Source organism: Ciconia boyciana, chromosome 2, assembly GCF_034638445.1.
Source record: "Ciconia boyciana chromosome 2, ASM3463844v1, whole genome shotgun sequence".
Taxonomy (NCBI): Eukaryota; Metazoa; Chordata; class Aves; order Ciconiiformes; family Ciconiidae; genus Ciconia; species Ciconia boyciana.
In genome coordinates, this window is record NC_132935.1 from 58,430,580 (window position 1) to 58,448,978 (window position 18,399).

An 18,399-nucleotide genomic window follows, 5' to 3' on the forward strand; every position below is an offset into this window, starting at 1 on the left:
TCCAAGCTGTAAGCTTATTCGCAGGCTCTAAAATCAGAAGCGGAGACACTAAATCTGTTGATTTATGCTAATGCTGAGAGACTTCAAATGAGATTGGCTTCCACTGTCGCTGTATTAGCTGTAACTAGCTAATATGCAGTATGTAACTCGGATACACACCAAACGAAGTCCTTCTTGCTCCTTTCCCAGGGAAATCATAAGGCGAGACGCACCTGAAGAAGCACTCCTTCCGAAGTGCGGTATCTCGCACCGGTTACTACATCCCTGCCACTGACGCCGTTTACGCTGCGGATGAGCGTGAGCTGAGGCTCGGCGCTGCCGGGGGCGGGCGGCCCCTCGGCCCCACACCGCCGCCTGGGCGCGCTTGCCGGGGCCGCCGCGGGGGAAGGAAGGGCCGGGCTCAGGGGCCGCCCCGCCCCGCCGCGGGAGGAGCACGGCCCGCAATACTTAAGCGTCGAAGGCGGCGCTGCCCCGCGGCCGGGCCGGCCATGGAGGCGGCGAGGGAGTCCGTGGGCTCGCTGGTGCGGTGAGTGCGGGGACACAAGACACAGCACCAGCCCCCCCCCCACCCCCCCCAGTCGGGCCGCCGCCGCCCTCCCCGCTTCCCCCGCTAATCCCGGCAGCGGTTCGGAGGTTGGCGGCGGGTCCGGCTGCCGGAGGATGCTCGGGAAGAGCCGAGGCTGAATAACTCTGTGGGCTCCGGCTCTTCGGGAGCAAAGGGTGCTTTCCGAGCACGGTGTGAGGGCTAGTCGCAGCGGGGGGCGGGGGGGTTAAATCTGATGGACGCTAGGTCGGAGGAGCAAGTAGACATGCTCTCGCAGCCTTTCAAGCCTCGGGTGAAGTTCTGAGGGAAGTGCAAGCAGGAGCTTTGCAGTTTTAACTCCTTTTTGAGGTGTAACGGCTGGGATGCGTTCACCTCTCGGCAGTAGTGAAGCTGCCGTCTTGCGTGCAAAGAGCTTGTGCGTCAGGCGTGGAGCCATGGTGTCGTGTCGCTTGTACTCAGTGACAGCGTGGTTATGACTCTTGGCCTCTGTTCGTGTTTCAGGTGTGCTCACCACAGCCATAAAGATATAGCTCTGTATGCCACTCAAAAATGCATCTAGTTCTAGCTGTGGTTCTGATCTTTCCACAGTTCATGGTTTAGTGGGGAAACCAAGTCTGCAATCTGGTCGAACCCTAAGTCTCCTGACTAATTTCTGGCTTTTTTTTTTTTTTGCTATGCTGTTACTGCCATTGTTATTTGCCTGTGAACTCTACCCTAAAAATCAAACGGTGCCACATTGTGAAGCCGCTCGTGTTGTGCAACATTGATTTTTCTGAGTGAGGCTGAAGACTGTTGCACCACGTTCTTAGACAAACATAAGAGGCATATTGCAAACAAAGATAAAGAGTGAAATATGTGGACAAGGCTCAAGGCAGGCTTTCAATTCCTGGTTTCTCCTCAAAAAAAAATTAATCTGTCCCACCAGCCTTGACACTACACTGAATGCTTTGGGCAGTATCTGCAAGTCCTTCTCTGGCAGGTTGTAGTTATACAAACCAAACTGGACAAGGTGCTAGAGTTTGAAGATATTTGCTCTTTCAATTATAAGTATATTTTTGTGTTTTCCACTGACATAAGATCCCTCTCTCTTTTAGGGAAGGGCTAGGACTCAATCCTTTTGACTTTAAAGAATAAAAAAACAATAGTGGAGTTGTGTATGTAACATGTCACTCAACTTTCTAATAAAGCTGACTGCACCTTAATATGTTCCTTTTGTCTCTACTGCTTGTTTCCTGGCTTAGCTTGATCAGCTTTTAATGAGAAATTATTTTCGGTAACTCCAATCTAGCAGAGGAATTCCCTGTATGAGGAATCAGTTTGTCTGGTTTCTGAGGACAGCTGCAGCAAAAAGGGATCTTTCTAGGAGCCCTGAACGTAGGCCGGCCTCTTTGAGTCTGTGGCCTTTGTGTGTGGGGGAAACAAAGAAAAAATGAGCTTTCAGCAATAGGCCCCGAAAGGGAAGGGTTCACACTCTGTTTATCTGGCTTTTTTAAATCACATTGGCTTTTGTTTCCTAGTACTTCTCCTTAACTGAAACCTCAGCCTGCCCTGGAGCCCAGACTCACTGCTTCATAAGCAGACTTAGGTCAGAGATGATATTGACTGGTTTTATTGAAATGTAGGTGAAATGGCATCCATGTTAAATAACTCCCTAAGACTTGGGCTCCTGTTAAGTGACTGTCTGGTGGAGTTAATGAAAGTCCTGGTTTATTAATCTGTTTAGTTTTTTTCTGACTTTTTACATCTGATAGAACTAGGCAGCAGTGTGAGGCGATTGATCTTGAATCCTGAAGAAACTTCTGCTCAGAGGTGCAAAATAGCTGGCTGTGCTAATGCCTGAGATGAATTCTGTTAGCTCAAGTCCTGCCCATGAGCTGTCCCCTTAATGTTCTTCCTTCTGTATCAGGATGTATTTTTTTACTTCTTTCCTTATGTTTTGTCTTTTGTGAATGACAACTTGGCTTAAGTAATGGGAAAGAAAACTGTTCAACAGGACTCGTATTTTCTGTCCTCGCAAAAAAAAAAAAATCTTGGCAGTACTGTCATATATACCACTCAAGCAACTATTCTATGTGCTAGTTTTCAAATGTGTGAGAGGGAACAGGATGTAACTGGCTTTGAAAGCGTTGTCTCGAATCCTGAGCATTGCACTTTCTGACGTCAGGGTGTCCTGTGGAGTCACCAGCCCCGAGGTAGATGAGCAGGCTTCATATCCAAGGAGGACTTGAGTGATTCAGAATGGGAGCTGCCTACAGACCAGCGGGGTGACTGGGGGACTGTTAACTTAGTGAAGAGATCAACAAACATGCCCTGTCCTAGCACGCTTCCCTTTTGTGGAGCTTTAATGCCTCTGTCAGTGCTACTCTGTCACCTTGTCCTCCTTCCTGGACTTGACCCTTCTCCAGGAGGAAAATGGTTATTAGCTCTTTAATTTGAAACAGTGCCGGTCTCCTGAAAACCATACTGACTGCTCATCCTCACCAGCTTTGTTACAGGAAGGAGAGAAATTTCCACCAGCAATGTGTGTATACGTGCAAACTGTTGAAAGCCAGGGACCTAGCTTTGGTTGAAAGCCAGGGACAGCACTACCAAGAAGGTATGAGCTTGAGCTAGATAAAACTGTTGAAAATCCCCCTCCTTTAAAAAAATAAAAGCTTCCATAGTGCTGAGGAGTTTTTGAGGAAGGTAAACTTTAGTGTACAGAGGAAAGGCAGTAGCCCCAAAGCTCTGTAGAAGAGCAGTTCAGAATTAAAGGAAGGAAGTAAATTGCTGAAACTCTATCTGGCCAGTCACAAAAATTACTTTCTATGCAGCACAAAAATATGCTTAAAGACCAGATAAGAGGTTTGGAAAAGATAGTTGTTATCCCTGGCCAGTGTGGGCTTGCACAAAAGGTGTGACTGGGACATCATTAGTTGAGTAACTTTATACCATTTCATCATCGTTCTAGGAATTCCTGTATTCACTCTGGCTGCAGAAAGAGACTGCCAGTTCACTCCCTCCTCCTCTGTGAAAGTGTGTGAGAATAGGTTTTCCTACATAAGGCTGACCTTTTACACCTATGTGGGAGAACAAAATGGACATGCATCCCTTTCCCACCCCTGTGCAATTCAGTATTAAGCAGCAAAAGATATACAGGGGCTAAAGTCCAGGAATATAGGAGACAAAATATTGTCTACCTTTAAAAGACTTGTTAGAGATCAGTCCTTTCCAGGTGTCATGCAGAGGGCGATTTTTGGCAAGCTGGCTATTGAATTAACCAATGTAATTTGGCAGCAAAAAGCTGTCACTAGATGTAGATGGGAGCAGGTCTGTACCTTGGTGTGGGAGTAGGCAGTTACCAGTCTTATGTGCTCGGTTTGCCTAAGGGAACCTCAGCAGTCACTATTAAAACACACAATTGCCCAGGAAAATTTAAAACCTCTTTCTAAAAGTGTTTTGAATTCGTCCAGCCTCTCTGGGAGCCTGCTCCAACACTATGCATTTATGTACTTTAATCTTAATTTTAATTTCATTTGACTTCTTTCGATACATTAAGGCACAAACAAGTCTTATTTTGTGATTTATTTTTTTTTCAAAACTAGATGAAGTTTTATAGGCTGTAGATATAACTTACAAGATAAACTCCTTGGCTGTTTGGAAGTCAAGCATAACTATATCAAAGCTCCACTTGCATTCTGATGCTAGGTGTTTTGAATGTGGATAATATGTTCGGTCTTCCTAAAGCAAACTCATACCTTAATTATTTGAAAGTAGTCTTGTGTGTTATCTCATTGAGTGTTTGTCTGGCAGATAAAGAGAATGATCAAAGAGGCTGAATGCAGTAAGAGCTGCTGCCTTCCTAACGCAGTGTTAAAACCTGTCAGCCTCACTGTAATCATGACCTTGACATCAGCTGAGCTAGAGTTGGCCTACATCTGCTTGAAATGTTTTTAATTTTAGAAGTGTTTTCAAATGTCACTGGCAAGAGAAAGTTCAGAGACAACATGTCTGTAGGGCTATGTAGTATTTAGCTTTGAAAGCAAGCTCCATGAATCTAACATGACCTGTGAATTACTTGTATAATGTGCTTACATCACTGAACTCAATAGTCTTCCTCCTTCTCACAGTACTTGACATGACTTTTTATAACTACACTGAATTTTTATTTGTCTTAGATCTTTGGTATCCATGGGAGCATCTGTGGGAGCAGTAACAAAACAGACCCTGTTCCCTCCTCTCATGCCTGCAGGACGACCTTTCCGTGTGTCGAATGCCTCCCGAAGCAGCCGGAAAGGAATTGTGGCAAGCAATCTGCAAGAGCTCATCAGCAAGGTATAGCAAGCATTCCCACTCTGGCTGAAACTTACAGGGAAGTACAGTATCCCAGAAAGACAACCCACAGACTCTTGTTCTTCTAAAAATCATTACTGGGGAAGTTCAGGAGAGTATGTCAGATAAGTAAGTCTTAATACGAAATGATGGGCCCTCTTTCAAATGCTAAAATGTACTGGTTTTTTGCAGACTTTAGATGCCTTCCTTATATCTGCTGGAATAGTTACTCTGGTTTTGGAGGAAGATGGCACAGTTGTGGACACAGAAGAGTTCTTCCAATCCCTGGATGATAATACACACTTCATGGTTCTAGAAAAAGGACAGAAATGGACACAAGTAAGTGTTGACTGCCTCTCACTTGAATAGAAGTGGGTGGAAGAATGTCTGTGGCTGCTAAAATTGTTGGAAAGACGGGAGAAGAGGAAGAAAACTTCGCCTAACGAAGGCAAGGTATCAACTCCTTGTTGAGCCTTCCTAGATGAGAAATCAAGTTTGGGTTGGGTTTTTTTTTTGTCCCTTGCTTGGACATAGAACTGTTGGCAAAGATCTGCCAAGAACTGAAATGAAACATTACAACTGAAAAGAATTATAGGGGAAACCCCCTGCTTTTGGAGAGCCTTGGAAATAACTTTGTTCTTGAGCCTTTTTGTAACATAAAGAAAATTAGGACTTTGACTGCATGAAGTTAAAAATACAATGTCTTTAAAGGTTAGCTTTTAGAGGGGAAAAAATGCCCAAATTGAGCAATATAAAACAAGTTTTGCCTTGAGAATGCAATAGTGGTTTAGTGAAGGTTAGAAAAATGCCTGTGTTTAACCTTGCAAACAGCTAAAAGTTGTCATCAAAACCTAATGTTAGTCTACATGCTTCAAGATATTTTAAAAACTATTAAGATTGGCTAGCTTTAGCCTTCTAATCCTATCAACTCAGTGTCCAATTTGTAGTTTTGTGGGGAAATAGTCATCTGTATGTTAATAAGATAGAGTCAAACTCCTAATTGTCTTTCCATGAAATGGTTGTTGCTAAAAAGCTAGCATCAAAATTTCTTCTACCAGGTGCAGAGCTAGCTGAGAAGCTGTAAGCAGGCCTACCATTTTTCTGTTTGTACACAGATGGCTCAGTTGTGTTGCCCCATTTTCTCAGTCTCCTGTTGCAGTGTGGGCAGTTTGTACATTTTTCCCCAAGATACCTCACTGGCTTATCAACCTGCTGCATCAGGGCAATGAGCTCCAACAGCAGAAAAAAAGTTGCAGCTAGGGTATGATTCCGCCTTGCTCCTTTCCCCTCTGCCCTGTGTCCTGTCTGGCATGGCAGCAGAGCAAGTTTGAATGTTGTCCCTCTTCACGATGTGCTGAATGACAGCAGAAGGACTGCGGCAGCTTCACAAATCATCTGGAGTGTAGCACAAGCTCTGAGTAAAGCACATGCTTTACCCAAATATTCGGGGTGCTAATGGGGGGAGGGGGGGATACACTATCAAGCATACCAACTACTTGTACATGTCCAAAACTGTTGTTGATAGGGGGCCCTGTTGCTGGAGCTCGGAGGCTATCGAAGTAAAACAGGCATAAAATTGCTGGCTAATGATATACTACAGTGTTTAACTTGGTCTGACTTATGATGGCACTGTCTGAGCGCTGGGGTGACAAGTACAAAAAGGCCCAGTCTTACACAACTTTATTGCTTCATTTAGCATATGGAAAAACAGCTTGGCAGCTGCTAAGTCATTAACCTTGGGTGGAATGTGCTGAGCAGAGTATGCCATGTATCCACTAGATGTCTCTGTAAATACAGGTCTTCTTTACTATTTTATTTTTTTTCTTGAAGCAAGTGATCCTGAAAGCATCACTGTCAACCCTGAAGCTGACAAGGGCTGCTTTCAATAAAGGAGTCTGGATTTAAGGTGGAAGATGACTGCTCCTCTTCCTTTGCTTTTTCTCTTAAAAAGTCAGTATTAAATCCTAGGCGTAATCAGTAGTGGTTCCTTCCCCATGTTACTTTTTTAGTAGGAAGAAAGAGGTGTTATGAGCCAGGATTTGCAATGAGGGCCTGACTTTTCATGGATGTCATCTTTGCAGCTATATCTAAGAGTGCTCATCAGTATTGTGTTCCTTCCTAAACAGAAGGACCTAATGTTGTCCTGGTAATTTGGTGGCCTGTTTCAGTGTGGACTAACTGTGTTGCCTCAGCTAGCAGCTGGAATGTACCAGGATCATTAAATGGCAGGAACACTGTCCAGTGGCATTACCTGTGGCTTCAGTATACCCTGAAGAAGAAGCTGTATTACAGGAAAGAAATATTCAGGAGGTGCTGTGTCACTCTAGAACTTCTGTGCCTGTTTGGAATAGCTTCAGAAGCCTGGTCAGGACTTGAACAAAATTATGTAAGCTACAGACTTGCTTTTCTCTGTGCTTATGCTTTTAATTCTAGTTTAGAATTGATCAAGAACGAGTCCAAAGACTGGAATAAGCAAGCTGCTTCTAAAGAGCCACACCATTAGCAATTGTCTTACTGTAGTTTCCTGGCTCACGGTACAAACTCTCTCTCCTTTTTAAATTAGACAAGAAATGGAGTTGCCACTGTGAGACAAAAGAAGAAAATGGGAGTAGCTAACATCACATTTGACCTGTACAAGCTGAACCCTAAGGATTTTATTGGCTGCTTAAACATCAAGGCGACCTTCTATGAGATTTACTCTGTCTCATATGACATCAAATGTATGGGAGCAAAAAGCGTATTGCGGTAAGTATGCTTCCACTACTGATAAGGTGTATGTGTTAACGTAAAATCTGTGTTTGCTTATGGGTTCTGTGAAGCAGCTGTGTTTATAAACTTAGTATCTTTATTAATTTTTACATACTGGCCACTATGCTGACTCTTCCTTTGTAAAGTGGATAGCTGACTTGTAAAAGCTTACTATAGCTTTTTATGGTAGAATCTTACACTTCCCCCAAGGCAAAATCTTATCAGCTTGTATTTACTGCAAGGGTGTAGGTACAGCCTCTTTGTTTTCCTGAGAGAATTTCCCCAGATTCCTTTGACTTGTTTGAAGAATGCAGGAGGCTGAGGAAGAAGCATCGGACTCTTTGAAGGGGGGGACTTCAAGGGGATGAAATGAGAGAGGAATTTGAGATCTAATGGCAGAGGTCTTAAAGCTTGCTCAGACTTTGCAAGACCTGGCTGCCAAATTTACCACCTGAGCTACATGGAGGCAAAGGAAAATGGAAGAGATATGACACTCTCTACTGTCTTAATATGAATTTGTCATCTGTAGTAAGACTGTGTGATGTCACTGTTTTTAAACCATCTGGTCTTTAAGCAAACTAATGGAGCCTAACAAGGACCACTGTCTTCTGCAGGACCAATCTGTGGTGGCTTGTGAGCTTGGTAGAACCGGCTGTTGGGAAATGCTGTCTTATGCAGGGGCAAAATAATACCTGTCCTGTCCACTGCTTTCAACGGTGTGTTGAAAGTCTGTGCCTTGTCAAAACCAGCTGTGTCCTGCCCCAATTGAAGAAAACTTTTTCTGAGTTCAGACTGCTTCACAGAGGTGCCATACTTTGACAGCTGTTGAAGTTGTAGCCCTGAATTTCTCTACCTGACCTTTCAAATTCTGGTTGAGACACAGTGGTGTAGTGTGGCTGCATTTTACTACTTGAGGACCAGATCTGCTCTGTACAGAACAGACAGATGCCTGTAAGTGAGGTTTTCACTTTCCCTGAGCAACATAGGAGACTGGTTGACAGAGTCACTTGGGAAGCAGTCCCAAAGGGCAAAGGAGTCCAGGAAGGCTGGACATTTTTCAAGAAGGAAATATTAAAGGCGCAGGAGCAGGCCGTCCCCATGTGCCGGAAGACGAGCTGGCAGGGAAGAAGACTGGCCTGGCTGAACAGAGAGCTTTGGCTGGAACTCAGGGGAAAAAAGAGTTTATGACCTTTGAAAGAAGGGGCAGGAACTCAGGAGGACTGCGAGGATGTCGTAAGGTTATGCAGGGAGAAAATTAGAAGGGCCAAAGCCCAACTAGAACTTAATCTGGCTACTGCTGTAAAACAATAAAAAAATGTTTCTATAAATATATTAGCAACAAAGGGAGGGCTAGGGAGAATCTCCATCCTTTATTGGACGTGGGGGGAAACATAGTGACAAAGGGTGAGGAAGAGGCTGAGGTACTTAATGCCTTCTTTGCCCTAGTCTTTAATAGTAAGACTAGTTGCTCTCAGGGTACCCAGCCCCCTGAGCTGGAAGACAGGGATGGGGAGCAGAATGAAGCCCCATAATCCAAGAGGAAATGTTTAGCAACCTGCTACACCACTTAGTAGAACACAAGTCTGTGGGGCCAGATGGGATCCACCCAAGGGTCCTGAGGGAGCTGGCAGAAGTGCTCACCAAGCTGCTTTCAATGCTTTACCAGCAGTCCTGGCTAACCGGGGAGGTCCCAGCTGACTGGAGGTTAGCAAATGTGATGTCCATCTACAAGAAGGGCCAGAAGGAGGATCTGGGGAACTACAGGCCTGTCAGTCTGACCTTGGTGCCAGGGAATTTTACAGAGCAGATCACCCTGAGTGCCATCACATGGCACGTACAGGACAACCAGGTGATCAGGCTCAGTCAGCATGGGTTTATGAAAGGCAGGTCCTGCTTCACTAACCTGATCTTCTATGACAAGGTGACCCGCTTAGTGGATGAGGGGAAGGCTGTGGATGTTGTCTACCTAGACTTCATTAGAGCGTTTGGCACCATTTCCCACAGCATTCTCCTGTAGAAACTGGCTGCTCATGGTTTGGATAGGCATACACTTCGCTGGGTAAAAAACTGGCTGGGTGGCTGGGCCCAAAGAGTTGTGGTGAATGGAGTTAAACCCAGTTGGTGGCCAGTCACAAGTGGTGTTCCCCAGGGCTCTGTGTTGGGGCCATTTCTCTTTAATATCTTTATCAATGATCTGGATGAGGGGATCGAGTGCACCCTCAGTAAGTTTGCAGATGACACCAAGTCATCTTGGGCTGGGAAGTGTTGATCTGCTTGAGGGTAGGAAGGCTCTACAGAGGGACCTGGACAGGCTGGATCGATGGGCTGAGGCCAATTGTATGAGGTGCAACAAGGCTAAGGGCTGGGTCCTGTACTTGGGTCACAACAACCCCATGCAATGCTACAGGCTTGGGGAAGAGTGGCTGGAAAGCTGCCTGGTAGAAAAGGACCTGGGAGTGTTGGTTTACAGCCACCTGAATATGAGCCAGCAGTGTGCCCAGGTGGCCAAGAATGTCAATAGCATCCTGGCTTGTATCAGAAATAGTGTGGCCAGCAGGATGAGGGAAGTGATCGTGCCCCTGTACTCAGCACTGGTGAGGCCGCACCTCGAATACTGTGTTCAGTTTTGGGCCCCTCACTACAAGAAGGACATTGAGGTGCTGGAGTGTGTTCAAAGAAGGGCAACAAAGCTGGTGAAGGGTCTAGAGCAGAAGTCTTATGAGGAGCAGCTGGGGGAACTGGGGTTGTTTAGCCTGGAGAAAAGGAGGCTGAGGGGAGACCTTATTGCTCTCTACAACTACCTGAAAGGAGGCTGTAGAGAGGTGGGTGTTGGTCTCTTCTCCCAGGTAACAAGTGATAGGACAAGAAGAAATGGCCTCAAGTTGCACCAGGGGAGGTTTAGATTGGATATTAGGAAAAATTTCTTCCCCAAAAGGGTTGTCAAGCATTGGGACAGGCTGCCCAGGGAAGTGGTTGAGTCACCATCCCTGGATGTATTTAAAAGATGTGTAGATGTGGTGCTTAGGGACTTGGTTTAGTGGTGGACTTGGCAGTGCTAGGTTAACAGTTGGACTTGATCTTAAAGGTCTCTTTCAACCTATATGATTCTATGTAGTCTTTAGTTTGAAATTTTCAAATAGTCCCTCCTCTCATGATGCAGGTATTAAGCACTGTAATGCTAACCTTGTTCCTTGTCTTTCTGACTGACCTCTCCCACTCTACTTAGGTGGTCCCTTGCTTAATCTTTCAGGCTACAGCTGGTGTGACTGTAGATGAGACTCATCTCTCTGGTCATGCTGCAGTGATTATCCAGCTATATGCTATGCCCACCTGTAGCACTGGCTTCGTTAGGGTTTCTTCAAAGCAAAGGCTTACCCTTGAACAGCTGCACTCCTCCAGTTGCTATGTTTAAGTCTCTTGAGCCAGAACAAACTCTGATTTCTGGCTGTCTGCTATGGAGATGAGTATCAGCACTGGAACTTGCACTGTTAAGGAGAATTTGAAGTGATAGGTCTGCCTCCCTGCCAACACAGGGCAGCTGGTGAGAAAGAAATGGTACTGGCGAACAGCTGAAGTAGCTGTGGAGTTCTTCTGGAAGCACTGTTATGTTACAGAGTTGAGCTGTAAGGGAAGTGCCAGTGTCAGGGTGGGGAAAATAGTTTACTAGCAAAGAACAAGGGTGACAGATAACCGTGTGTACTCTTGAACACAACAGTGAGATGTCCTGTCTCAACTTGCTATTGAAATTGAAGACAGGTGATGTTAGGTTCTTAGTGTAGTCCCTCTGCTAATGAGTTCCAGTTTGCTAACTCTGATGCCCTCTCCCTGAGCCCACCTGTGGAGTGTGAAGGGAAAGGACTTTAAAATGCTGCAGTTGTTCATTGGTGGGAGGACTCAAAGCCTGCCAGATCTGATTAGTGTATTTCCCCTAACAGTTTCTCCCTGTAGTGTCCAACTGAAGGATCAAATGTCCAGTTCAACAAATAACTTCCTCCACGGCTTAAGTGACAACTGCTCTTGTGTGCAAGTGACACACTGCAGCTGCTCAAAAGCTTGGTACCAGGTGCAGCTTTCTTTACAATTGTAAAGCTCTGTGGCCTGTAGTATCTGGTGGAGGGAAGGACATACTGAAATGGCATATGTATGGGAAGCATGAATAAAGGTACAGTGTTTTTTAAAGGCTTCCCAGGCTCTAAGTACAGGGTATTCCGTTCTTTTGAAGCATTGGATTTTGACTGCAAACCTTGTTTTATCACAGTGGAAAAAAACTGAATTTGTAGGAAGAAGACTTTGCCTTCTCTGCTAGAGCTCAAAAGAGAAATGAATAGCAGCAGAGTTCACAGTTGCATGTTTTCTCAGACAGAAATTCAGAAAATCTTCCCTCTTTTTTGCAGAAGAGGAAGGCTGGTCTGGTTTCTGCATCTTCAGAAACTGATCCCTTTCCAGTTTTGGAACGGTTCCAGTTCTTGTGTACTACTTCCCTAATGCCTCAGCTTCATACTTGTGAGGGCCTACTTAACTTTCAGGGGATGAGGCTTGAATATAGCTTTCAGCACTGATGTCCCAATTGTTTCTTGGAGAATGGAAGGATGGTGCATGTATAACTAAGTTGAATAAATGACAACTTAAATATGATGATCTCTATTCCCCTGTGATCCTGTGCTGATCCACAGTCTATATTGTAGACCTCTGATGCTTGCCTCAGTTTATGGACCTGTACTGATTCTCTCAGTATTGTATATTTGAATGCTGATACTTATTAAAACTTTAAAAAGTAGAATATTTGTGAACTGAGAATTCTTAAGGCTTGCAGCTTGGACAGTATTAATTTGCCTGGCTTCACTTGTTTTGCTGTTGGGCATCCACTGTAATGTGATTGCTCAGCTTCAGATCTAATCTAGTTTGATCTGTAGCTTGGAGATACATGCAGTGTTGTATTAGTGAATGACCTAAAGGTGAGACGCGAGGTGGATTCATGCTGCAGGAATGCTGCTGGGCTCCCGGGCAAAGTTAAGTCTTCAGTGGTGCTCTGGTAGTTGGAGTGATAGCTTTGCAGAAGGCCTGTAAATGTCGAACAGGATGACAGCCTGCTTTGCTAAATGTGTTTTCTGGTTCTGCCAACATGTCAATAGTTTTCTGTCAAACAATGGGCACAGAAGTATTTTCTCTAAAGAAGGTACAAAAAATGACCAGCTTCTCAGAAGTGAGGAGGAATGAGGATTCTTAAATATATTTTACCTAACTCATCTTAAAGGTGTTGGGTGGGATGGGGCAATGTCACCCTTTTGGTGAAATTTTTTTTAAACAAATGGCTTTTCTTCTAGGAAGGTGCTTCAGCTGATGTCCCATGCAGCACAAATAACTGGACAGTTTCTTCTCTGTACTGGAACGTATATGTTGCAGTTGATGGGTGAATATGATGAAGATGGCACGTGTACAAGATCAAGGCGGGAGCAGTGAACACAGCTGCACTTCTGATATCAGATCCTTTTGCTTAAAGACACTTTCTTGCCCAGTTTCGATTGTAGTGATGTTACAGTAGGGGGTTGTCCACTGATGTGACTAACATTTTTTCCCATTTGGGGATGCTTGTAGGATTTAGTCATAAAAGTAAGTGTTTGGTGTTCATAGGCTCTTAATGCAGCAAAAGGATGGGTGCCTAATGTGTGAGAATTTGGCAAAAGGAGAGAGGGCAGGTTTTTGCCCCAGCAACTCAAAATGGAGAATAAGTATACTTGGAAACTTGCACGCTTTGTAATCAATGGGATATTTCTTGCACTGATCAAAACATAGTTTGGTTGTTTTTTTCATGGCTGTCTACTTACTTTCTGAACAGACTGGGTTGTAAGGCAGGGGCGGGGGAGCTGTGTTTTTTTGTTTTTTAATCCTTAACAGTGCCAGTATTAGTGTCCAACTGGCATTGAGGTACAAAAGGGTGAAGAGTACTTATTTACTTCTGCCACCAATGGAAATACACAGTACAACTGAATCCTGGTTCAGTGACTGACCACTCTCATGAAGTCTAACTGGAGAAAGTGCAACTACTAAGCAGAAGCTTAAAACTTAGCCTTACTTCCCTTAAATAAAAACATTTCATTTTAACTCCATATTTTTCTTCAAATCTACAGAAAGCTCAGGTTAGTATAGCTCATACCAGTTGAAGAAACTGATGTAGTTCTTTAATGGGTCTGATGTCCAGTTCTGCCTGAAGTATTGAATAATTTGCCATGGTTTCATGAATATGGATTACAAGCAACCTGCTGAAGCTTCCTTCAGGGGTTAAACCATCACTAATGTAGTTTTTACTGCTCAGTTACAAGGTGACACTACATCCCAAGCTGTACTAGAGGTACATGTAGCATGGTTCTGTAAGAGATGCTGGATTTTGATGCCCCTGTGTTCAGGGGAGAGCAGCAGGATGCCATCTGGTCTTGTGTAACATACATATGCTCTAAACTGGATATTTGTAGTTTTATAGTCTCCCAAGACAAGCTGTATTAAAGGGCAAAGTTTTTAATCCTTAGGTAGAATTGTCCAGAATGTTTTCTACAGTTTAGTGAACTGCTAGTATGACCAGTTTCCAGCAGGCTTTTCCTCAACTGTAGAAAACTGGAAAATGAGCAGCATTAGGCATCTTGTGTCAAAATACAAACTCCCATTGCTGAAAAGAAAAAGCCCAACTTTGGTTGTTGATAGGTGTGGCTTTTGAGGTTTTTATTTGCTTGCTCATGAAGAATTTTAGTAAGTTGTTATAGTCTTGCTTAAGACTGAAAGCTGTTAAGGAGACAGCAGATACAAGTAATGTCTCTGACCTGATGGCAGATGCCACCTAGGAAGAGCAGCTCTGGTGACAGAGTGATCAAGTGAGGCAGGGGAAGAAAGCAGGGGGAGTGAAAGGGAAGAGGACCAATGTGGACCCCACAGTGCTTGCCATGCCTCTGCTGAGACAGGAATCCATTAACTATGTGTATCACCTGCACTGGTTAGTTGGAGGAAAACCTCATCTGCTAAAAGAGGAACAGGGGGACTGAAAAGACCAAGCATCATGGTTGGTGGGATCCATTCTGACCTGTCAGCTGGGTCTGTTCCTGTCAAATGTCACTAATATGTGGGAATACTGCTCTTGATTTTATCTACAGATTTCACCTTCGTATGCTTATTTTTGCCTTCCCTTTATGGATGTGACTTAGCCAGCTGGAGCTGCATCTTTCAAATTACTGTTGTGATGAAAAGCAGCCTAAATCCAAGTGTTAGAGGGACTGATAGACACAAGTTCACTAGGTCTCTGCCTGTCTCTTCAGTAAAGGTATTACAAATAAGTAGACAGCTAAGAAAAAACTTGGTTTTTTTCCTTATTTCTGTTGTTTCTTACCTACTTCTGAGTGTTTGCTGGAGGGGGAGAGGGCACACAGCTCTGGGCAAGGGGAGGACTGGTTCTTTCCTAACTTCTCCTGGGGAAGAATACCTGTAACTTGCAGCACTGTCAGGTTTCCTTCAGAAGAAACCAATAAACTATTCTGTGAGTAATAAGAAAAGTTATGTTAAAATGGAAGCTTTATACTTCATCTATATTGTTTTCACCACCATCACCCCTCCACCCCAAGTGATTGTTGCCATGATAACTGTTGGCCAAAGTCTACCACTATCAAGGAATTGCATTTAACTGATGCAGTGCAAGCACTTTGTCATTAAGTCTTTCAGCTTTTAAGGACCATTTATTCTATTAAAACAAGGACATCTCCAGAAAGCAAACTCTATGTAATGCTCCTAAGAATATTTATGTTGCTAATGGTGGGAGCACCAACATTTAAAAAACACCAAGGAAAAAAAACAAAAAAACCCAAAAACAAAACCACAAAACCCACCCCAACTTGCATAGTTCAATATTGCATTAATTTGTGTGAAATGTCTCTTCAACATCTGTAATGCAAAAGCTTTTGCAGGTCTGAACTGTGCAGATCTCAAATTCTAGCCTTCTGTAGCCTCAGGCAATTGTTACAGAAGTAACACTCTGTAGTTTCCAATGGTACTATCTTAGAACCTAACGTGATCTAAAAGGCTAACTCAGTATGAATTTGCAATGTTTTTAGGCAGCTGCTTCTTTGGCAGTTTAACACTTAAAACTTGAGCTGCTGAAGGTCATGTGAGCTGCAAAGTCTCCATCTCAGAGCATCTCCCCCCTCTAATTCAAAATGCAAACAGCTGAACAAAGTAATTCAGCTTTGATATTTTCTCAAAATGGGAGAATTGTTTTGGAATGTTATAAGTGTCTGAAATTTTCATTGCTTCTGAATCTGGGTTTTGCCACAGGCTCAGTATTTCGGGAATGATATTTGCTACTGTACCAACTTCTTTCCAGAGATAAAGTTTTGGCTTTGGGTCAAACTGGAGGAGTTTGTAATTCTCTGAGTTGGAGCCAGGTTTTTTTTTTTCCAGACTGCTTAGGAGGCATAGCTTTTACGTCAGCTGTGTGTGGTACACAGCAAAGAACAACTTCAGCATTATCTAGCTTTCAGAAAATTATATACCAGTGGCGTACAATATCTAGCAAGAGACAGAAAAACTAAAAGCACAGGTTCTTAACTGCAGGTATGTAGAGAAGCAGCTAGCTTTTCTACTTGACATTGTTAGCTTTAATTTTTCTTTCCATAGGCTCAGTTAATCTGCACTTGTTCCTGTTGCAGTCAAGGCTGGTAGCACTGACATGTTGAAGGTGTGAAACATGTTTACTGCCTCCTTGGTTGCACTGGCCCTTTTTGCCTGTTGCTTTGCATCACTTACTAACAATGCACCAAGTCATGCTCTCTAGTTACCAAAAAAGGAATTTTCACTGAAGTATTTGATCTTGTTGACTCAGGCACTGTTCATGTTCTGCAGGCAAAACAAAGTTAGTCCTTCATGTCCTTCATGACTAGAATGAAGGATCTAGTAGCTTTTTTGTGTGTGTAATTTATCATTACTTCATTTCCTTCCTTTCATAAATCCATGAAGCTGTTGCTTTCTTGCACCTTCCTATTCTTTCAGGATAAATAGGATTATAAGCTCTTCTGTCCAGGGGGAGAGGAAAAGGCAGGGTCTAAATTCCTTAGACCATTTGGAATGTGCTCTAGGAAACATCCTGAATCCCTTCCCTACAGAGAAGGGAAGGGTAAAGAAAGGAAAATAGGACTTTGGGCTGGAAGCTTTTTTTCAGTACAGTGAGTAGAGAGGTAGATGTTCACAATTTTGGAAATGTTGGTAATTCTGAATAGTAACTGTGAAGATAACTACATGTGATCATTTGTAACTGACTAGAATTACAACTCTAAATCATTTCAGCATGCTTCTTCCCAAGATAGCACTTGAATTAAAGACACAAGCTTCTTTAGTTAAAAGCAAAAAGTTTAAAACCAAAGTACATTTTTACTTCATACCTCAAGTTTTACTGGAGGTATTAATGTGATTAACATGCCACTTCAGTTATGTATTAGTAAGTATCCTTGTGGAGTTTAGTGTTTATCACTGCTTTCTCTACCTTACCTTGTCATGTACGCAGTTAAGATATTTATAACATGAGCATTGCTGTTTGCTAAGGGAAAAGATAGTATTTTACTACTTCACAACTTTCGAGCTCAGTAGTTTAACTTGCTATGAAAATTGAGATGGGTGAGAATTATGTGTCAGTGATGGCAATGTTTTTCTGATGGTGGTGCCAATTTTAAGGAACACTGTCCATGAATAAACAAATTCAAATGGTGGCTTTGGATGTCTTCTCTATTAATTTCCAGAATAACTTATTCCTGAAATAATCATGAATGTTAATGGCTCTATGGTCTGCCACAGACAGTTTCCGAATGCTGGACTGCAGCAGTGAAGTAACTGGATACTATTACGTGGCTCTGAACTCTTAACTCCCTACTGCTGACTCACTTTCTGGCCTTACAGAAACCATGCAAAAACTGTGTTTCCTTTCATACAAAGGGGAATGCCTTCCTCCATCTCTTACCAAAGCTGCAAAAGACTACAAACTGCTGAGTACAGGAGACAGAAGGCTTCAGCAGAAGGTTTTCACCAAATACTGTAAGGATCAAGGACTTTTTATAAAGCCTCATGAAAACCCTCTGCAGTCATTTACCTACAGATACAGTAGTACACATTTTATTGCAGGGAAATAGGAATTTAGTTTAGTGACATATTAGATTTGTCTAGTTCAGGATTAACTTAGTCTTCAGGAGGAATAGCATGCAACTGTGATCAATCCAGCACACTTCTATTTGTACATCCTGTACAGGGGCAGTTTTGCAGAGCTTGACTATTGAGCAGTTCCCCTCTTGAGGGAGAACCAAGGGCTGATTTCTTGCTGTGGAAAAGCCCAAAATAGCACTGCATTTGATTTAGTGGCAAGGTGTTGGTGATGGGGGGTGGAGGGGTGCTGTGGGGGTGGCCTCTGTGAGTAGAGACCAGGGGCTGCCTGTGTGTTGTACAGAGCTGCTTCCAGCTGGCTCCAAAATGAACCCACTGTTGCCCAAAGCTGAGGCCTTCAGCCAAGCTGGTGTCACCTCTGAGGAAACATATTTCAGAAAAGGTAAAAAATGCTGTGCAGCAGCTGTGAGAGGACTGAGAAAAATGTGAGAGAAACAGCCCTGCAGACACCAAGGTCAGAAAAGGAGGAGGTGCTCCAGGTGCTGGAGTAGGGCTTTCCCTGCAGCCCATGGAGAAGACCATGGTGAAGAAAGTTGTCCTGCTGCAGCCCATGGAGGATCCCATGCCACAGCAGGTGGACATGCCTTGAAGCAAGCTGTAGCCCATGGAGAGCC

The 18,399-nt window shown here is 43.7% G+C and overlaps 1 protein-coding gene across 3 annotated transcripts; it reads left to right on the top strand.

The window, feature by feature from the left end:
• The first annotated feature begins 405 nt into the window (after positions 1-405).
• Positions 406-17,975, top strand: CIDEA (cell death inducing DFFA like effector a). 3 transcript variants are annotated; one of them, XM_072852769.1, is made up of 6 exons: positions 467-526; positions 3,029-3,140; positions 4,702-4,858; positions 5,048-5,194; positions 7,419-7,600; positions 12,928-17,970. In XM_072852769.1, the coding sequence occupies exons 3-6, from the start codon at positions 4,715-4,717 to the stop codon at positions 13,061-13,063; spliced, it is 609 nt and encodes a 202-aa protein (XP_072708870.1). In that variant the 5' UTR covers positions 467-526; positions 3,029-3,140; positions 4,702-4,714; the 3' UTR covers positions 13,064-17,970. The 3 variants fall into 3 exon arrangements, with proteins under 3 accessions (XP_072708871.1, XP_072708869.1, XP_072708870.1); XM_072852770.1 differs by lacking the exon at positions 3,029-3,140 and having other exon boundaries at positions 406-526; positions 12,932-17,975; XM_072852768.1 differs by lacking the exon at positions 3,029-3,140 and having other exon boundaries at positions 406-526.
• Positions 17,976-18,399: the final 424 nt, after the last annotated feature.

Bases quoted from the DNA above. Each gene is read 5' to 3' on its own strand.
- CIDEA (XM_072852768.1), top strand. From the start codon at position 489: ATGGAGGCGGCGAGGGAGTCCGTGGGCTCGCTGGTGCG. The intron at 527-4,701 runs GTGAGTGCGGGG...TATTTGTCTTAG, and splicing joins TCCGTGGGCTCGCTGGTGCG to ATCTTTGGTATCCATGGGAG. The intron at 4,859-5,047 runs GTATAGCAAGCA...GGTTTTTTGCAG, and splicing joins TGCAAGAGCTCATCAGCAAG to ACTTTAGATGCCTTCCTTAT.